General features: G+C 41.9%; 1 protein-coding gene across 3 annotated transcripts in view; it reads left to right on the forward strand.

The window, feature by feature from the left end:
- Positions 1–19,545, forward strand: part of CNNM1 (cyclin and CBS domain divalent metal cation transport mediator 1) — a 90,699-nt gene that overhangs the window by 33,493 nt on the left and 37,661 nt on the right. For all 3 annotated transcript variants that reach the window (XM_053582911.1, XM_053582910.1, XM_053582909.1), the window contains exons 2-3: positions 15,409–15,552; positions 18,544–18,684. In XM_053582911.1, coding sequence (XP_053438886.1) covers positions 15,409–15,552; positions 18,544–18,684 — 285 coding nt within the window. The remainder of the gene's footprint in view (positions 1–15,408; positions 15,553–18,543; positions 18,685–19,545) is intronic.

The raw sequence follows: 19,545 nt of genomic DNA on the forward strand, positions 1-19,545 counted from the left end.
CGAATTCCTAATTCCACTTTGTTAATCTTGTCTGTGATCCAAATTCTGAATTCAATTTCTGACATCTCAGCTAGTTGTTTATGAATAGGATCTTCAATTACATCTGCCATATCTTTCCTTGGGGGGGTTGATCTATTCTGGTTATTCATGTTACCAGAGTTTTTCTGTTGATTCCGCCCCATGGTTGTTTTACTCCCTTTGATTTTTTTCCCCTGGGGCTTTGTCGAGGGCCTGTACAGTGTTGTGGCCTGAGAAACCGGGGCCCTGTCTGGTGTGGTGGGGCTAAGTGGTTCTGTCTTGTTTTCAGCTGGTTTCTGTTCCACCCTAGTGAAACAGATACTCTGGATTGAAGTCTCAGCTTTTGTTTGTATCCTTGTGGTCGCAGCTCGCCTCAGCAGGGTTGACATGCGTTCTTCAACCTTCTCTCTTAGTGCAGCTCAAATCCACCAGGTTACTTGCTGAATTTTTGTCCTTTAACTCTCCTACTGGACGGGAGCCTCTGTGGAAAGCTGGCTTCAGTCAGCCATCTTGTCTCCTCCCAGTATCTGCTCATGTCTTTTAGAGTCCCTCTTATAAATTGAGGCACATTCTGGTTGGTTGCGTAAATGTTAATAATTGAAATCTTATCATTTTGATTGTTACCCTTAACAAATATGAAGTCACCATCCTTATCTTTTGTTTTGTTGTTTTAAAGCCTGTTGTATCTGAGAATAAAATTGCAGCACCTGCTTTTTTCTGATTTCCATTTGCCTAAATTATAGGTGACCATCCCTTCTCCTGAGTCTATATTTATCTTTTAAGGTAACATGAGATTCTTATATGCAGCAGATATCTGACCTGAGTTTTTGTATTCAGTCAGCCAACCTGAGCCTCTTTAGAGGACAGTTTAAGCCATTCACATTTGTTGAGAGTATTGACAAGCCTGGTAGTATTTTGTGTATTGAGTTTTTCGAAAGTCCAGTGGGCATTTTTAATCCTTTCACCACTGTGGAAGTTGGAATTTGATCAAAAGTTTCTGAGTGAGGTTACTTTGGTAGTAGTGGATTGTGTTGGTCATTATGGAGGATAGGTCTGTGAATATCCTGGAGAGCTGGTTTAGTTGTGGCAAATTTCTTCAACATGTGAGTGTCATTAAAGTATTTAATTTCTCCATCATAAATGAAACTCGGTTTAGCTGGATACAGGATCCTGGATTGAAAGTTATTTTGTTTTAGGAGATTAAAAGTCAATGACCACCCTCCTCTGGCTTGAAAGGTTTCAGCAGACAGATCTGCAGTCATTCTAATATTCTTCCCCTTGTAGGTTATGGTTTTCTTACATCTGGCTGCTTGCAGAATTTTCTCCTTCATATTAAGTTTGGCGAAGCTAATTATAATGTGTCTGGGAGATGCTTTATTTGAATGAAGTCGTGCTGGGCTTCTGAAACTGTCTGCTATCTGAATTTCAGAATCTCTTGCCGTTTGGGGGAAGTTCTCCTTGATTATTTCTTGGAGTAGAGCATCTGGGCCTTTCGAAGCAACCTTGTCACCTTCAGGAATTCCTATAAGGCGAATATTAGTTTTTTGAAGTTATCCCACAGCTCTCTGAGAGAGTGATCCATTTTTACTCTCCACTTCTCTTCCTCTCTGAGCATTTGGGAGCATTCAAAAGCTTTGTCTTCAATGTCAGAAATTCTTTCTTCTGCCTGATCCATTCTGTTACTGAGGGATTTTATTGTAGTCTCATAGCTTGGAGAGCTGCAAATTCTTTTCTCAACATGTCAAAATCTTTGGTGATTTTATCTTTGAATTCAGTGAATTCTTGAGACAACTCTTGAATTATTCCTAGAATTTCTAATTCCAAGTTTACTTCCATTCTGTTAATCTTATTTGCCGTCCAAATTCTTACCTTGATTTCTGACATCTCAGCCATTTGTTTGTGAATGGGATCTTCTGTTGTGTCTGTCTTGTCATTCTGTGGGGAAGTTGATCTACTTTGATTATTCATGTTTGCAGAGTTGTTCCACTGATTCCATCCCATGATCATTTTTCACCATTTGGCTAGATGAGCATATAAGGTGAAATTGGATTGTGGGGTCCTGGAATAGTGATTAACTAGCTCTTTGCCCAAGAGCTGGGACTGGTGACTGCAGCTTTTCCCCTACAGCTTTGCAAAGGACCTGTACAGTACTACAGCCTGAGACACTGGGGACTTGCTTGGTGTGGTGGGGCTAAGTGTCTCTGTCTTATTTTCGGCTGGTCTCTGTCCAATTCTAGTGAATCAGTAACTCTGAGTTGAAGTCTCAGCTGTGGAGAAATACAAGCAACCAAGACACCCTGCCCCCCACAGGCAACAACTGGAAAAGGAAAACCAAACCTTCCCACAACAACACGACCAGGGTAACACCTTGGATGGTCCTCGGGTGATTGGCCCAGGTCAAGAGTTCCAAATCAATTGTCCCAGTCAACACCCAGTCTCAAGTGGGAGAGTTCAAAAAGTCTCCAGCAACTAGATAGCAGGGGTCTGATGGCAGCTCGAGTGTGGCTCATTCAGGTACTCCATGGAGTCAGAAGGGCCCACCCAGCAAATGAGTTAGTCTGGGGAGGTTGATGCCTCCTTCCCCACCTTACACCTCTGTCACACCCAGTCACTAGTAACCCCATAGGGCTGTGGCCCAGTTCCCTTCAATGAGCAGATGCACCAGAAATTTGCACCTGCCTGAGTCACATGGAGATCTGTGTCTCTTTGGCCAGGCCTCCACACTCTGCCACCAGCCAGCAGGGGGACCTGAAGCCTGACTATCTCGGGTGCTTAATGGAAGCCAGGGAGTGTCACTAAGTTCCAGCCCCACCCCAGATTGATGTTGCTGTCACTTATATTCTTGCAGAATTTGCGTTTCTGTCCTGGCTGTATTCCACTGCGGGCCAGGCACTGTTTGAGTTCACAGAAATTGCGACTCAGCCCTGCCCTATGCCGCTGCCACTGTACCAATTCTCATGGAGCTGGTATCTCTGTCTCTGCTGCATCCTGTGTTGGGGCCAGCTTGGTTAGAGCTCATAAAGAGCTCTCAGTTCCTGCCCCTCCCTGGGCAGATGCTGCTGCTACGCCTGCTTTTGTCCCAGCTATGCTCCACTAGGGGCCAGGTTCACCTTGGGCTCACAATTCTAACTCAGCCCCACCCTGGGAGTATGCCACCTTTGCTTGTGCATATTCTAGTCTCCATCCCGCCACACCCTGCCTGGGCAAATACCACCTCAGGCACACCCTTTGCTCAAGGGGCCTGCGTTTCCATCCCAGATCTTTTCAGCATGTGGCTGCCACTGGAGTAGAGGCCCAGCTCCCTCTGGTTGCTAAGAGAGGTGGGAAAAATATCACCAGGGCTGTAAGCCCTATTGTTCCCACCACTGCTGCTGCCGCTGCTGTGCTGTGCTGTGCTGCAGGGCACCATTTCTCCCTCTCCCATATGGCCCCTTTGCTCCACAGTCCCTGCTTTACACCCATGCTGCTGATTCAGCACAGACATGTAACAACCTCCGCCCTGTCCACACCTCTCAAGAAAATACCCAAGAATTTGGACTCCAGGGGAGACAGGCTTCCAGACCTCAGGGTGAGAGTGGAGGGGAGTGCTGGGAGTTCAGAATTTATTCAGATAGAGTATATATGTTCAGTTTTATGCCTGACAGGAGAGTGCGACGGCACACTAGTGGGTCCTCTCTGGGGAAGGAGTTCTGGTTTTTAGAGGGTCTCTCCCATGGGATGAAATAGGAGGAGATCTGAACTCTGCTTGCTTGTTTGTAGAAAGTATACTGCAAACCGTTCTCATGGAGAAAGGGACTCCCATCTGCTTGGTGATGGGTTTTTTACCTATTGTTTTTCCCTTGGGGTTGCAGCTCACCTCAGCAGGGGTGATGTGCATTCTTCAATCTTCTCTTTTGGCTCAGCTCCAAACCATCAGCTTACTTGCTAAACTTCTGTCCTTTAACTCTCCTTCTGGGTGGGAGCCTCTGTGGAAAGCTGGCTCCAGTCGGCCATCTTGCTTCCTCCCCCCATATAAAGTCTTGACAAACTATGAAGTTCAGTACAGATGGTAATGAACATCATTATTGTTAGCCTAAAGTATTTCACAGGCATCCCACTTTTCTAGGAGGTTGGAGGGAAACTGAGATTGTTGGACTAACAGTTGTGAGAAGGCATATGAGAATCTCTGCTGGTTTGTAGAGGGATGGCTCAAGGGAAAGGCCACAGATCCTATTTCACAGAATCTCATAGGAAGGTAGAAGAGGAGAACAGACAACGTTTAAGCCACTCCCCCAAGTATGGCATTAGAAAGTAAACACAACACTTCATGCATGGAAGGGGAAATAATGCACATTGGAAACCAGCATTTGCCCAGAGAAACATGGAAACACTTGGGAAATTTGAGCTCCCACTGCATTTTGACCCATTTTAGGAGTTTTAAATACTCATAAGTCATTCCTGAAAGTTACTGAGGTCTCTGATAATCACAGATGTGAACCTACTGTGTCCCAGACTCTTTGTTCTCAAAGTCTCTTCTTTGCATTTATGATCAAGCCTTCATCCCTGTTCACCATTTCTGCCTGCACAGAAAACAAAGTGGTGACTTCTCACATGTTTCTGATCCAATGGGCTTACCTGTGCCACTTTGGTTTCCATATGCTAGAGCACAAAATGACAATGTGTGCTCTAAATTAATATTTAATGGCATTACTACCCATGTCCAAACCAGTGCTGCTCTTTCATCTCAACCTACTCTCTTTTTATGAAGCAGTCTCTACTTTTACTCACTTGTGTGTAGGTTGTAACTTTCAGCCCCACCAATTTCCTGTTCATTCTGGCATAGCTTTTTAATTGGATTTCTTTTTGAAAAATAAAAGCTTTATTGAAATAAAATTCACATACCATAAAATATGGTCTTGAAAAGTGCACAGATTAATAGGTTTTTAATATATACAGAGATGTACAAGCATTCCTACTATCTAATTCCAAACATTTCCTCACCCCTAAAGAAACCCTGGCCCACTAGAAGTCATTCCCCATGTCCCCTTTCCCCTAGCTCCTGGTTACCAGCAATCTGGTAACCTGGTAACCAGCAATCTACTTTCTTCTCTGTAAATTAGTCTATTCTGGAAATCTCACATAAATGGAATCATATGACATCTGGCCTTTTGTCTGGCTTCTTTCAGTAATGCTTGCAAGGGTCATCCATGTTGTGACATGAGCTTCATTCCTCTTTACGGTAAGATAATATCCCAATGTATTGATGTATCACATCTTATTTGTTTGAAAACATTTGGATTGTTTCTACTTTGGCCTATTAGGAATAGTGCTGCTCTGAGCATTTGTGTACAGATTTTTGTGTGGGCATGTTTTCATTTCTCTAAAAGTGTAATTGCTACATCATATGATAATTTTATGTTTAGGATTTTGAGGAACTGCTAGACTGTTTTTCATAGTAGGTGAATTATTTTATAATACCACCAGCAGTGTCTGAGGATTTCAGTTTGTCCACATCTTTACCAACATTTGTATTACCTGACTTTTATTACTTTACCATCCTCATGAGTATAAAGTAGTACCTCATTGGCATCTTGATTGGAATTTCCCTAATGATGATGATATTAAGCATCTTTTAATGTGTTTATTGACTAATTGTATATCTTCCTTGGAGAAATATTTACTCAAATTCTTTGCTTACATTTTAATTGAGTTGTCTTTTTATGGGTTCAAGTATTTCTTTACAAATTTTGGATATGAGTCCTTTATCTGATGATTTACAAATGTTTTCTCTCATACTGTGAGTTGTCTTTTTTTCTTCTCACTGAGATCCTTCAATACATGAACATTTCTAATTTTGGTAAAGTCTGATTTATCTATTTTTGTTCTTTGATGCTTGTGGTGTTCTAAGAAACCATTGCTTACTCTAAGGTCACAAAGATTTATTCCTATGTTTTCGTCTTGTTTTTTTTTTTTTTTTTTTTTTTTCAGAGACAGGGTCTCATTCTGTTGCCTTGGGTAGAGTACCATGGCATCATAGCTTACAGCAACCTCAAACTCTCAGACTCATATGATCCTCTTGCCTCAGCCTCCATAGTAACTGGGACACAGGCACCCACCACAAAGCCCACAAGTTGTTTTTTTCTATTCTTAGTGGAGAGAGGGTTTGCTCTACATTTTTTTTTTGTCTATTTTTTATTAGAGACAGGGTCTCTCTCTTGCTCAGGCTGGTCTTGAACTCCTGAGCTAAAGCAATCCACTCACCTTGGCCTCCCAGAGTGCTAGGATTACTGGTATGAGCCACCATGCCCAGCCTATGTTTTCTTCTAAGAGTTTTATAGTTTTCACTCCTACATAAAAAGTTGTCTTTTATGCATTTTAATATTGTAATTTGTATTTCCTTAATGATGATGTGCCAGGTGCTAGTCTAGATTCTGGAAAAACAGAGGTAAGTAGGACAGAGCTGTTGCCATCAGGAAACTTACCTCATAGTGAGGGAGTCACATATAAATAGAAAACAATGACAGAACAAAATAATGTGTATGTAGGACCTGACACTGTACCTGGCCTCTAGAATATGTATAGCAAATGGTAGCTTCAATAATGTACTAATGATAGCTTCTATTTTTAGTATTACAAAGTATTGCGAAAGAGAGTGATTAACTTTTCCATGTCTTAAGATTGGGTTCAGGGTGGTGCCTGTGGCTCAAGGAGTGGGGTGCCGGCCCCATATGCTGGAGGTGGTGGGTTCATACCCAGCCCCGGCCAAAAAAAACTGCAAAAATAAATAAAAAGAATTTTGTGTTAAAAAAAAAAATGATTGGATTCACTTGGGGCCACCCCAACACCACTGGGGCCCAAGAAGAGGATGGGTGCAGGCATAGGAGTCTTAAAGGACAGCCTCTTTAACTCAGGTATATGTATCAGGGGACCAGCTGGTTCTCTCGTCCCTGTGAGTGTCACTTAGATCACTTAGAACAGAGTTATATAGTAATCCCTGTCCTAGGCTATACCTAAGAAAGGATTGCTGCATTCATTTGTTTGCAGAAGATCCCTGCAGGCTTTAGAGGGAATCTTAGGGGCTTAATAAACTACAAAAGGTTTCTAAATAGATTGTACATTGTCTTGAATGTTGTATAATTAGGACTTAAAATTTCTATACCTTGTTGATAATATAGTGTGTCCTCAAATTGAACTTTTTTTTTTTTTATTGTTGGGGATTCATTGAGGGTACAATAAGCCAGGTCAAATTGAACTTTTTTTTTGTTGTTGTTGTTGTTGTTGGGGATTCATTGAGGGTACAATAAGCCAGTTACACTGATTACAATTGTTAGGTAAAGTCCCTCTTGCAATCATGTCTTGCCCCCATAAAGTGTGACACACACTAAGGCCCCACCCACCCCCCTCCCTCCATCCCTCTTTCTGCTCCCCCTCCATAACCTTAATTGTCATTAATTGTCCTCATATCAAGATTGAGTACATAGGATTCATGCTTCTCCATTCTTGTGATGCTTTACTAAGAATAATGTCTTCCACTTCCATCCAGGTTAATACGAAGGATGTAAAGTCTCCATTTTTTTTAATGGCTGAATAGTATTCCATGGTATACATATACCACAGCTTGTTAATCCATTCCTGGGTTGGTGGGCATTTAGGCTCTTTCCACATTTTGGCGATTGTAAATTGAGCTGCAATAAACAGTCTAGTACAAGTGTCCTTATGATAAAAGGATTTTTTTCCTTCTGGGTAGATGCCCAGTAATGGGATTGCAGGATCAAATGGGAGGTCTAGCTTGAGTGCTTTGAGGTTTCTCCATACTTCCTTCCAGAAAGGTTGTACTAGTTTGCAGTCCCACCAGCAGTGTAAAAGTGTTCCCTTCTCTCCACATCCACGCCAGCATCTGCAGTTTTGAGATTTTGTGATGTGGGCCATTCTCACTGGGGTTAGATGATATCTCAGGGTTGTTTTGATTTGCATTTCTCTAATATATAGAGATGATGAACATTTTTTCATGTGTTTGTTAGCCATTCGTCTGTCGTCTTTAGAGAAAGTTCTATTCATGTCTCTTGCCCATTGATATAAGGGATTGTTGGCTTTTTTCATGTGGATTAATTTGAGTTCTCTATAGATCCTGGTTATCAAGCTTTTGTCTGATTGGAAATATGCAAATATCCTTTCCCATTGTGTGGGTTGTCTCTTTGCTTTGGTTATTGTCTCCTTAGCTGTACAGAAGCTTTTCAGTTTAATGAAGTCCCATTTGTTTATTTTTGTTGTTGTTGCAATTGCCATGGCAGTCTTCTTCATGAAGTCTTTCCCCAGGCCAATATCTTCCAGTGTTTTTCCTATGCTTTCTTTGAGAATTTTTATTGTTTCATGCCTTAAATTTAAGTCCTTTATCCATCTTGAGTCAATTTTTGTGAGTGGGGAAAGGTGTGGGTCCAGTTTCAGTCTTTTACATGTAGACATCCAGTTCTCCCAACACCATTTATTGAATAGGGAGTCTTTCCCCCAAGGTAAGTTCTTGTTTGGTTTATCGAAGATTAGGTGGTTGTAAGAAGTTAGTTTCATTTCTTGGTGTTCAATTCAATTCCAAGTGTCTATGTCTCTGTTTTTGTGCCAGTACCATGCTGTCTTGAGCACTATGGCTTTGTAGTACAGACTAAAATCTGGTATGCTGATGCCCCCAGCTTTATTTTTGTTACTAAGAACTGCCTTAGCTATACGGGGTTTTTTCCGGTTCCATACAAAACGCAGAATCATTTTTTCCAATTCTTGAAAGTACGATGTAGGTACTTTGATAGGAATGGCATTGAATAGGTAGATTGCTTTGGGAAGTATAGACATTTTAACAATGTTGATTCTTCCCATCCATGAGCATGGTATGTTCTTCCATTTGTTAATATCCTCTGCTATTTCCTTTCTGAGGATTTCATAGTTTTCTTTATAGAGGTCCTTCACCTCCTTCGTTAGGTATATTCCTAGGTATTTCATTTTCTTTGAGACTATGGTGAAGGGAGTTGTGTCCTTAATTAGCTTCTCATCTTGACTGTTATTGGTGTACACAAAGGCTACTGACTTGTGGACATTGATTTTATATCCTGAAACATTACTATATTTTTTGATGACTTCTAGGAGTCTTGTGGTTGAGTCTTTGGGGTTCTCTAGGTATAAGATCATGTCGTCAGCAAAGAGGGAGAGTTTGACCTCCTCTGCTCCCATTTGGATTCCCTTTATTTCCTTGTCTTGCCTAATTGTATTGGCTAGAACTTCCAGCACTATGTTGAATAGTAAAGGTGACAGAGGACAACCTTGTCTGGTTCCAGTTCTAAGAGGAAAAGCTTTCAGTTTTACTCCATTCAGTAAAATATTGGCTGTGGGTTTGTCATAGATAGCTTCAATCAGTTTTAGAAATGTGCCACCTATGCCTATACTCTTCAGTGTTCTAATTAGAAAAGGATGCTGGATTTTATCAAAAGCTTTTCCTGCATCTATTGAGAGGATCATGTGATCTTTATTTTTGCCTCTGTTAATATGGTGGATAACGTTTATGGACTTGCGTATGTTAAACCAGCCTTGCATCCCTGGGATGAAGCCTACTTGATCATGATGAATGACTTTTTTGATGATAAGCTGTAATCTATTGGCTAGGATTTTGTTGAGAATTTTTCCATCTATATTCATGAGTGAGATTGGTCTGAAATTCTCCTTTTTGTTTGGGTCTTTTCCTGGTTTTGGTATCAGGGTGATGTTTGCTTCATAGAATGTGTTGGGGAAGATTCCTTCTTCCTCAGTTTTTTGGAATAATTTCTGCAGTACAGGAATAAGCTCTTCCTTGAAGGTTTGATAGAATTCTGGAGTGAAGCCATCTGGACCAGGGCATTTTTTAGTTGGAAGCTTTTTTATTGTTTCTTTGATCTCCGTGCTTGAAATTGGTCTGTTCAGGAGCTCTATTTCTTCCTGGCTAAGTCTAGGGAGAGGGTGTGATTCCAAATATTGATCCATTTCCTTCACATTGTCAAATTTCTGGGCATAGAGTTTCTGGTAGTATTCAGAGATGATCTCTTGTATCTCTGTGGGATCAGTTGTTATTTCCCCTTTATCATTTCTGATTGAGGTTACTAGAGATTTTACTTTTCTATTTCTAGTTAGTCTGGCCAATGGTTTATCTATTTTATTCATTTTTCCGAAAAACCAACTCCTTGTTTCATTAATTTTCTGAATGATTCTTTTGTTTTCAATTTCATTGATCTCTGATTTGATTTTGGAGATTTCTTTTCTTCTACTGAGTTTAGGCTTAGATTGTTCTTCTTTTTCCAATTCCATAAGATCTCTTGTGAGATTGTTGATGTGCTCTCTTCTGTTTTTCGAATGTAGGCATCTAAAGCGATGAATTTTCCTCTCAAAACTGCTTTTGCAGTATCCCACAGGTTTTGGTAGCTTGTGTCTGCATTGTTGTTATGCTCAAGGAAGTTAATGATTTCCTGTTTTATTTCTTCCTTCACCCATCTGTTATTCAACAGAAGATTGTTTAATTTCCATGCCTTTGGGTGGGGTCGAGCATTTTTGTTAGAGTTGAGTTCCGCTTTTAGTGCCTTATGGTCTGAAAAGATACAAGGTAAAATTTCAATTCTTTTGATTCTGTTGATATTTGTTTTGTGTCCCAGGATATGATCAATTTTGGAGAATGTTCCATGGGGTGATGAGAAGAATGTATATTCTTTGGCTTTTGGGGTGGAGTGTTCTATATGCGTCTATCAAGCATAATTGTTCTAGGGTCTCATTTAAATCTCTTATATCTTTGTTTAATTTCTGTTTAGAGGATCTGTCCAGCTCTGTAAGAGGTGTGTTAAAGTCCCCTGTTATGATGGTATTATCAGATATCATATTGCTCAGACTGAGTAAGGTCTGCTTTAAGAATCTGGGAGCATTTAAATTGGGTGCATAAATATTTAGAATTGAAATGTCTTCTTGTTGTAGTTTTCCCTTGACCAATATAAAGTGACCATCTTTGTCTTTTTTGACTTTAGTTGCTTTAAATCCACATGTATCTGAAAATAAGATTGCAACTCCTCTTTTCTTCTGAATGCCATTTGCCTGAAAAATTGTCTTCCAACCCTTGACTCGGAGCTTTAATTTGTCTTTTGAAGCCAGGTGTGTTTCTTGCAGACAGCAAATGGATGGCTTGTGTTTTTTAATCCAGTCAGCCAATCTATGTCTCTTCAGTGGGAAATTCAAGCCATTAACATTTATGGAGATAATTGATAAGTGTGGTAGTATTCTATTCGTCTTATTTGGTGAGAGTCCATTGCTTAGTTTTATCTTTTGCATCAGTGTGGAGGTTAGGTTCTGTCCTTTGATTTCTGAGTTCTTACTTTGCTGCTGATCCATTGTGGTGGTCAGTGTGCAGAACAGGTTGAAGTATTTCCTGTAGAGCCGGTCTTGTTGTGGCGAATTTCCTCAATGTTTGTATATCTGTAAATTATTTGATTTCTCCGTCAATTTTGAAGCTTAGCTTAGCAGGGTACAGAATTCTGGGCTGAAAATTGTTCTGTTTAAGTAGATCAAAGGTAGATGACCATTGTCTTCTTGCTTGGAAAGTTTCATTAGAGAAGTCTGAGGTCACTCTAATGGATTTGCCCCTGTAGGTCAACTCGCGCTTACTCCTGGCAGCTTGCAGAATCTTTTCTTTTGTCTTGACTTTGGACAGTTTCATCACAATGTGTCTTGGAGAAGCTCGGTTAGAGTTGAGGCGACCTGGGGTCCGATAGCCCTCTGAAAGCAGTGTGTCAGAATCTTTGGTGATATTTGGGAAATTTTCTTTTATAATATTCTCTAGTATGGCTTCCATTCCTCTGGGGCATTCTTCTTCCCCTTCTGGAATTCCTATAACTCGTATGTTGGAACGCTTCATAAAGTCCCATACTTCTGACAGTGAACGTTCTGCTTTCTCTCTCTTCTTTTCTGCCTCTTTTACTATCTGAGTTATCTCAAGAACTTTGTCTTCTACCTCTGAAATTCTTTCTTCTGCATGGTCTAACCTGTTGCTGATACTTTCCATTGCATCTTTAAGTTCCCTGATTGACTGTTTCATTTCCTTCAGCTCTGCTATATCCTTTTTATATTCTTCATATCGTTCATCTCTGATTTGATTCTGTTTTTGGATTTCCTTTTGGTTATTTTCCACTTTATTAGCAGTTTCCTTCATTGTTTCCATCATTTCTTTCATTGTTTTCAACATGTGTATTCTAAATTCCCTTTCTGTCATTCCTAACATTTCTGTATAGGTGGAATCCTCTGCAGTAGCTACCTCATGGTCCCTCGGCAGGGTTGTTCTGGACTGGTTCTTCATGTTGCCTGGAGTTTTCTGCTGATTCTTCCTCATGAGTGATTTCTTTTATCTGTTTCCTTGCCCTAATTTTCCTTTCACTTCCTCTTGCTCTTTAAGTTCTTGTGCCTGTGGACTAAGGGTTACAGGACCAGAAGGGTGAGAAGGTTGAGGAGCAAAAATGGGATGAAAGAAAGGAGGACCGAGTGATAAGAAAAAAAAGAAAGATAGAGAAAGGAGAGGGGGTGGGGATAAGGAATATTGACAAAAAGAAGAGAGGTACAGAAAGAGGGAGACAGGGCAATATAGGTATACAGTAGGGTACTTTGACACAACCTTAAAAAACCCCACCTTCTGGGGATGCCCAGTTGGGTGGTTCCCTTGAGGTCAGCAGCTCTTTGCTAACCTGATCAGACACAGTACCCCACCTCCACCAAGTAGAGAGGAAAGACAAAAATGCTATAAATTAAACCAAAACAAGCAAACAGAAAACTTTACGGGGATACAATTGGGTGAAAAACCAAATGATAGGGGTAGAAACACTAGCAAAAATGAAGTTGTAGTTATTAAAAAAGGCAGCAATGGGAAATTATAATTAAACTAGAAAAATTGAGAAAGAAAAAGGGATCTGTATGGAAAAGATTGAAATTAAAAAACAAAAGAACATCAACAACGTCAAAATAAACAAACAAAAAAAAACCAAACAAACAAAAAAAAAGAAAAAAATACACAACCAAAAACCAAGCAGTTTGTATATGTTATTGAATATTGTCTGGGCAACACGTGGTCTTCTGGGGTATGAGATGTTAGTCACAGTTCTGATACGACTGGAGGCTGCTGATTTCTCAAACCCCAGCAGGTAGACACCCTAAATCTCTCTTCAGCCCACTTAAAAGGCACTTTGAACTTGTAAACTTGCTGAGCAGAAGCTTTCCCAGCTTTCTCGCTGGAATCACTGCTGAAGTGGCTATCCACTTACCCAGTGTGCCAAAACCGGTCTCACTCTGCCCCTGAGGGTTAGGGCTGCAAGGCGGCTCAGACCCCACCCTTAGGCTACTTTGTTGCTGGGTTACAAGCTCCCACCCGTTTCTAGCTCTGCGACCCTGAGGGCGGAGCTTGCCGGGGCAGATCACTGGCAATGGTTCCGTGTGACCCACCGCCAAAGACTATTAGCTCCGTCTGGCTCAGCGGCTCAGACTGGGGCCCTAGACAACGGCCAAAGTTCTCCGCACTCCCGCTCAGGCCTTCCCCAGGGCAGTTCAACTCAGTGCCAAGTCCAAGGACATCAAAACCGTTCACAGGTAAGGCCTTTCTGGTTTGCAGTCTCGCTGCTACTGAACTTACAGTTGTGGGCGGGTTTAGGCGGATTGAACACATGCAACCACTTGCCGGTTTTCCACTGTTTTAGTCCTCCACTTGGGGTCCAGAAGTCTCTCGCTGACTCCCTGTATCCTCATAGGAGTGATGCTAGGCATTTCCCACCAGCCGGAGATGCCTGGAGTCCTATCTCCCCAGACTCACGGTGCCCAGATGCAAGGAAGCTGTTACTTGGCTGCCATCTTGCTCCGCCCCCCGTGTAACAATCCAAATTGAACTTTTAAAGTACAGAGCAATGGTGGTTTGTTTTTAAAGTTTTTGATATTTTACAATATCAAAAATGGCTAATTTATTTAATTCCATCATTTGAACTAGTCATTTTAGTGGCAGGAAGTGTAGCTGTATTATACATATTTTAGGCTTCACATTACAAAAAAATAACCAATTATGGAAAACAATTTTAAGAAATCACTTTTCCAAGTTTTTCCATTATATTAGTCATTTATTTTATCATCTGCTAGCACATGTTGGCAGAAAAGTGAGAACAGGTGCCATAAGTTAAGAAAAATGTGTTGGAAATGAAAAACTTTAAATTGAGCACATTTTAACAATTAACATAATCTAATTTAAGCTACAAAGTACTTCAGTCTAGTTGGATGGAAAGCAGTTGTTTCAAAAAAGGATAATTTTAGAACAAGTAATGCAGAAGTTTAAATTTTAATTTAAACACAGTATTTTATTTTTTAAAAATCGGGCTTTTATATCATCTTTTGTACAAACTATGGGTTTTTTTCAGTCTTCAGTTCACCAGGCACTGATTGGCTGTCTGATGTATTAAAAGGAACCCTGTTTAAGTATATGATCCTTTGTCCTAAAAGAGGTCATAATCTTAGTATCTAGTGTAGGACATATACATTGCTACTTATGAGAAGCAGCAAACTAATAAATGCTGTAATGGAGTTATCAAAGATGTAGGAGCATAAGGCAAGGAGAGGTTGGTTCAGAATGGGGCAAATCTTTCTTGAAGAACTGGCACTTGAGCTGGAGCTCAAAGGGCCAGCAGAGAGAGTGGATGCCTGGAAAACTGGGCTCAGTTAGGACTGTCTTCTAAGCACCTAGAAGTGGCCTCTCCTCCATGGTGACCTCGATGGTGGTGGGACCTCTGTTACAGCGCTCTTGCAGCAAAAGCTACCTGCCTTTTATGACTTAGCCTAGCAGACATTCCCATTCTCTTTTGGTGGAAGCAGTCACAAGCTTGCTCAGATTCAAGGAAGGGGATGCAGACCACATCTCTCCACAGGAGACAAAGCGAAGAATTTGGGGCCATGCTTTAAAATCACCATACTAGGATTATTCCCTAATCCGGGAAGAGAGATTCCAAGTCAGTAGATATTAAACAATTTGCCCAGGGATCGTACCTGGTATAGTTAGGAGGAGGAAGGGGGTTAGGAGGAAAAACAACTTCTAACATACTTCTTCTGACTCTAAATTCTTGTTCTTTCAATTAGATTATCCCACCTCTTTTAGCTAATGTATGCTTGCTAATATGTGAAAGTTCAAAGAAAAAAAAACTAACTGGTTTTGGTTACATTAGTAACTTCCCTAAAAAAGAAACCGAGATCTAAAAGTTATGTGTTTGAGATTAGATGCAAATTTCATATTTTAAGATGTTGACATGAAATTGGTCAGACAGCAACTTTGTATCATTTTCTCACAAGGAAAGATTTCAGAAGATGTCCCAGTTACTTAAAATGATTTTGCTTGTTCTCTAGGAAAATCTCACCTGGCCATTGTCCAGCGGGTAAATAATGAGGGGGAAGGGGACCCTTTCTACGAGGTGATGGGCATTGTCACGCTGGAGGACATCATAGAAGAGATCATCAAGTCAGAGATTCTGGACGAGACCGATCTCTACAGTAAGTGCACAGCCTTGCTGTTCTCCAAGGTCATTCTCCAAGGTTGTCTTATTTGACTCCAAGACTCTCAAGTACAGCTCAGGTTGACATAGAGAAAGGGTATCAGGGCAAGCGCTGGGCACTGATGTGTGTCAGCCACCTGTGCCAGGTACTGACATGGCAGAATCCCCGAGCTAGAATTACCCCTGAGACACTGGGAACACATTCACCAAGGGTTATCACAGGGGAACCAATAGGAGGAATTGAGCCAAGACCAAAGAGGAGACTCCCTCACCTCTGTATGAAGAGGGACTAAAGGAAACAAAGTGTACCCAGGATGGTGCTTAGAGGCCTCTCTGCCCTTGGTCTGTCTTCTATGTTGTTCCTGTTCTGTCTCTTTGTCCACCTAGACTCAGACCCCTGCAGCCCCTGGGGTTCCAGTCACAGTCCACTGACATCAGAACGTCAGTGAGCAGTGGACACTGTCATAAGATTGCCCACCCTGGACCTAAGCCAGAAGCTTAAATATCCCTTCTTAAACATGCTCTGGCCTCTTGTACGTTTTAGCCCCACCACCCTGGATTTCACATTTTCCCTCCCTCCTCTAGATCTGCCATCCTCCCCTGTTCCTGCCCCCTCTCTTTGGTCTTCTCACCCTCCTACCCAAACGCCTCAGGAACAATATGGACTCTATTGTGCAGACAGTGACTTTGGGTTACTGAGCCTTATCAAAGCTTTGCTTGCAAACATTACAAAAGCATGCTTTGTCTCTGGGATGGCAATGTTATCTAAGTTCATGGGAGTTCCTAGGCCAAGAAATGTTGCCTCCTCAGAATTTCACCTCATGGGACACTCATAACCCACCCCACCCCACCCACCTCAGATAACACATTTCAGGCCTCTGACCTGAGTTTGCTAGCAGCGGTTGTTTAGAAACTGGCTCCCAGTAGAAAGAGTCTTATTACTCTGAAGTATAAGGCAGTGAATAGTGCAGAATGAATATCCTCCCTTTGGAATAAGTAGAAAGTGGACCAAGTTGTGACATAAAGGAATGTCACAGCATCCCCTTCCAGGGACCTGGTGTTGCTGTGCTCCCTGGCCAGGCCTGTCTTCACACAGTGATTGAGCTCAGAAACACCCTCTCTCTTCCTTGCCTCCATCCACAATCTTGCTTTCGAATTCCCAAGTGTCTCAGTAGATGAACTAATGAAGACAGTCATGCTAAGGTGTTAGTGGCCGATAGCAGTCTAATGAATAAGCTCTTCCAAGGGAGTGCGTTTGTACAACTTTCTTGCTGCCAACACCCACTATTAAAATCAAAGGAATGAAGGAGAGATCAGAGGAATGATTTCCTAATGATGAAATGTTAAAGGTCATTCTGATGGAAGAGAGAGAGGAGATATTTCAGGAAACATAAATCAGAAGTTTGCTTACCATTGAGAACAAAAGAGCTACTATTTGCTACTGTAAGACCTGTATTTGCTACTCTCTTGCTGAGTGATCCTCTTTCTACACAAGGATTTTCTACTCTTATTAATAAGTTGCCAACATGATTCTCTAAGAGCTGTGAAATAAGCCAAGGAGCCCAGAGTACTGGGCTTCTTTGTATATGACCCTGACTTCTTACATGATCTGTTCATCTGGGTCTGGGTCTCCCCACTGTTGCATCCTGAGCAAAAAAAAAATATCAAAGCAGGGGCCAGGTGACTATGGAGGCTGAGTCAGAGACAGGCCACAAAAGAGCTGTGTGGGTGGAAGGGAGCTCTTCCCCTTCTGGAAGGAACCCAAAGTATCTGGCAGACACCAGCTCCAAAAGGAGAGAGAGCTTACCAGGGAACCAGATTCCCTATTATTCCCTATCGGTCCTGCCTGCACTAGAAGTCCCCTTGGCACTGTTTTTTTTCCCGGCTAAGTTTGGAGAAAACTTAGAATCCCTTTCCCTATTCCCTTAGTGCAAATGAGATAGTCTAGAAGTTTCAAAATTTTACTCAAAACTCAGGGAAAACAAAAGAGAAATGAGCAAAGAAAATATCCTCACCATAAGAAAAAATTGCGCATAGGGGTGGCACCTGTGGCTCAAAGGAGTAGGGCGTCGGCCCAATATGCCAGAGGTGGTGGGTTCAAACCTGGCCCTGGCCAAAAACTGCAAAAAAAAAAAAAAACTGTGCAGAAGTTAAATTGGAAATTTTTTTTTCTTAACCAATAATACCGTGTCTAATGTATAGGCCTTTGATTCCAGGCCCTACTCGAGTCCCCCAACCAGAGGACCCATCTTTATAGATTATAGGTCCAGTCTTATTTCTTCTTCTCTCCTCTTCCTTGTATTTCCCCTGATTCTCTCCCAGTGGAGGGGCTGGGGTTCAAACAGGAGAATTGTAGTAGTAAGAGGTGGTGGTGACCACTCTCCTGCCATGGGTGGCATGCCTCAGGAACCAACCAGAGCCTGGTTTAAATCAAGAGGAGGAGACCAGGTAAGCCTAGTTCTGGGGAAAGAAAGGGGACAAAGTCAGAAATCCCTGGCCACACCAACCTTCTTGATGCTACGAATGCAAGTCCTTTGTGTTTGTATGACTTTATAAAACCACTTTCACAGGTAGTTTCTAGTTAAAGTTTTACAATAAATACACAAGATGAGTAGAAGAGCTATTATTAAGTATTATTAACTTCTTTGTGTAGACTAAAACAAACAAAAACTCGAATCGTTAGAGAACTTACACAACCAGTAAGTAGGGTTGCCAGTCCCAGAACCCTGGATTTGAGCATCATTCCCCCTTTTCCACTATACACCAGCTAAGTTTCCATAACATAGAGATGATGATGGTGATCTCACACCGCCTGTCCCTCACCAACATCCTTCCACTCCATGGGAAAGAGATGTAATGTCACCTAGAATTGACACCGCAGAAATGTAGAGTCCCAAAGGATTGATGTGTCCCCTGCAGCTCTGGGAAAGGCTCCAAAGACCAACAATGATTCTGAGAGAGCTGCACTCTGTCCCCTGTGACCCTGCAGCTGACAATCGGAAAAAGCAAAGAGTCCCACACCGGGAAAGGAAACGGCATGACTTCTCCTTGTTTAAGCTTTCTGACACGGAGATGCGGGTGAAGATCTCACCACAGCTTCTGCTGGCCACACACCGCTTCATGGCCACAGGTAGGACTCTGCCGACCTCCGTCCCCACCCCAGAGTAGCTAAAGCCAAATCTCTAGAGTGGGACCCAGGTACTGATCCCTGTTCATACCTTTCAGTCTGATTCTACTGTACAGCGGGGAGTGAGAACAACTATTCTAGGAAGGAGGTCACCTTAGATAGAGGTGCCACTTATTGTCATATTGTGAAGATCACTCCTGATCTTCCAGGAGAGGAAGTGAGTACAACCCCACTTTCTCTTCTACTGTGAAAAGAAGTAGAGGAACCAGTACTGCACTTTCCCTTCTTCCACATGCTTCGTGACTGGAGGACGAGGCCACCTCCTGTCCTGTTAGAGTTGGGGTACACCATGTACTTGTTGGGGAGGAAAGGTCTTTCCTACCTAACAACAAATCCAGTTCTCCCCAGAGGCCATATAGGCCTGTGAGCTATGAATTCTTAAAATACAGAAGTGGCTTGTGAATCTTGGGGTCTTTAGAAAGAAGAAAATATGAGAGAATCCAAAGATAAACTCCTTCTTGTGAAGAAAGCGAGGTTTGTCTTAGAATCCTCTGACCTCCATCCCTAGTTAATGTGCTGACCTAGAGTGATCATATCCATCACCAATGTCAATAATTAATTAATCTTGGCTCGGCGCCTGTATCTCAATGGTTTGGGCACCCACCACATACAGCAGGGCCAGGCCTACTCGAACTCGACCCAGGTCTACTAAACAACAGTGACAACTGCAACAAAAAAATAACCAGGCATTGTGGGGGCACCTATAGTCCCAGCCTCTTGGGAGGCTGAGGCAAGAGAATCGCTTAAGCCCAAGAGTTAGAGGTTGCTGTGCGCTATGATGCCACGGCACTCTCCCGAGGGTGA

The sequence above is a fragment of the Nycticebus coucang genome, chromosome 3 (genome assembly GCF_027406575.1).
Source record: "Nycticebus coucang isolate mNycCou1 chromosome 3, mNycCou1.pri, whole genome shotgun sequence".
Lineage (NCBI taxonomy): Eukaryota > Metazoa > Chordata > Mammalia > Primates > Lorisidae > Nycticebus > Nycticebus coucang.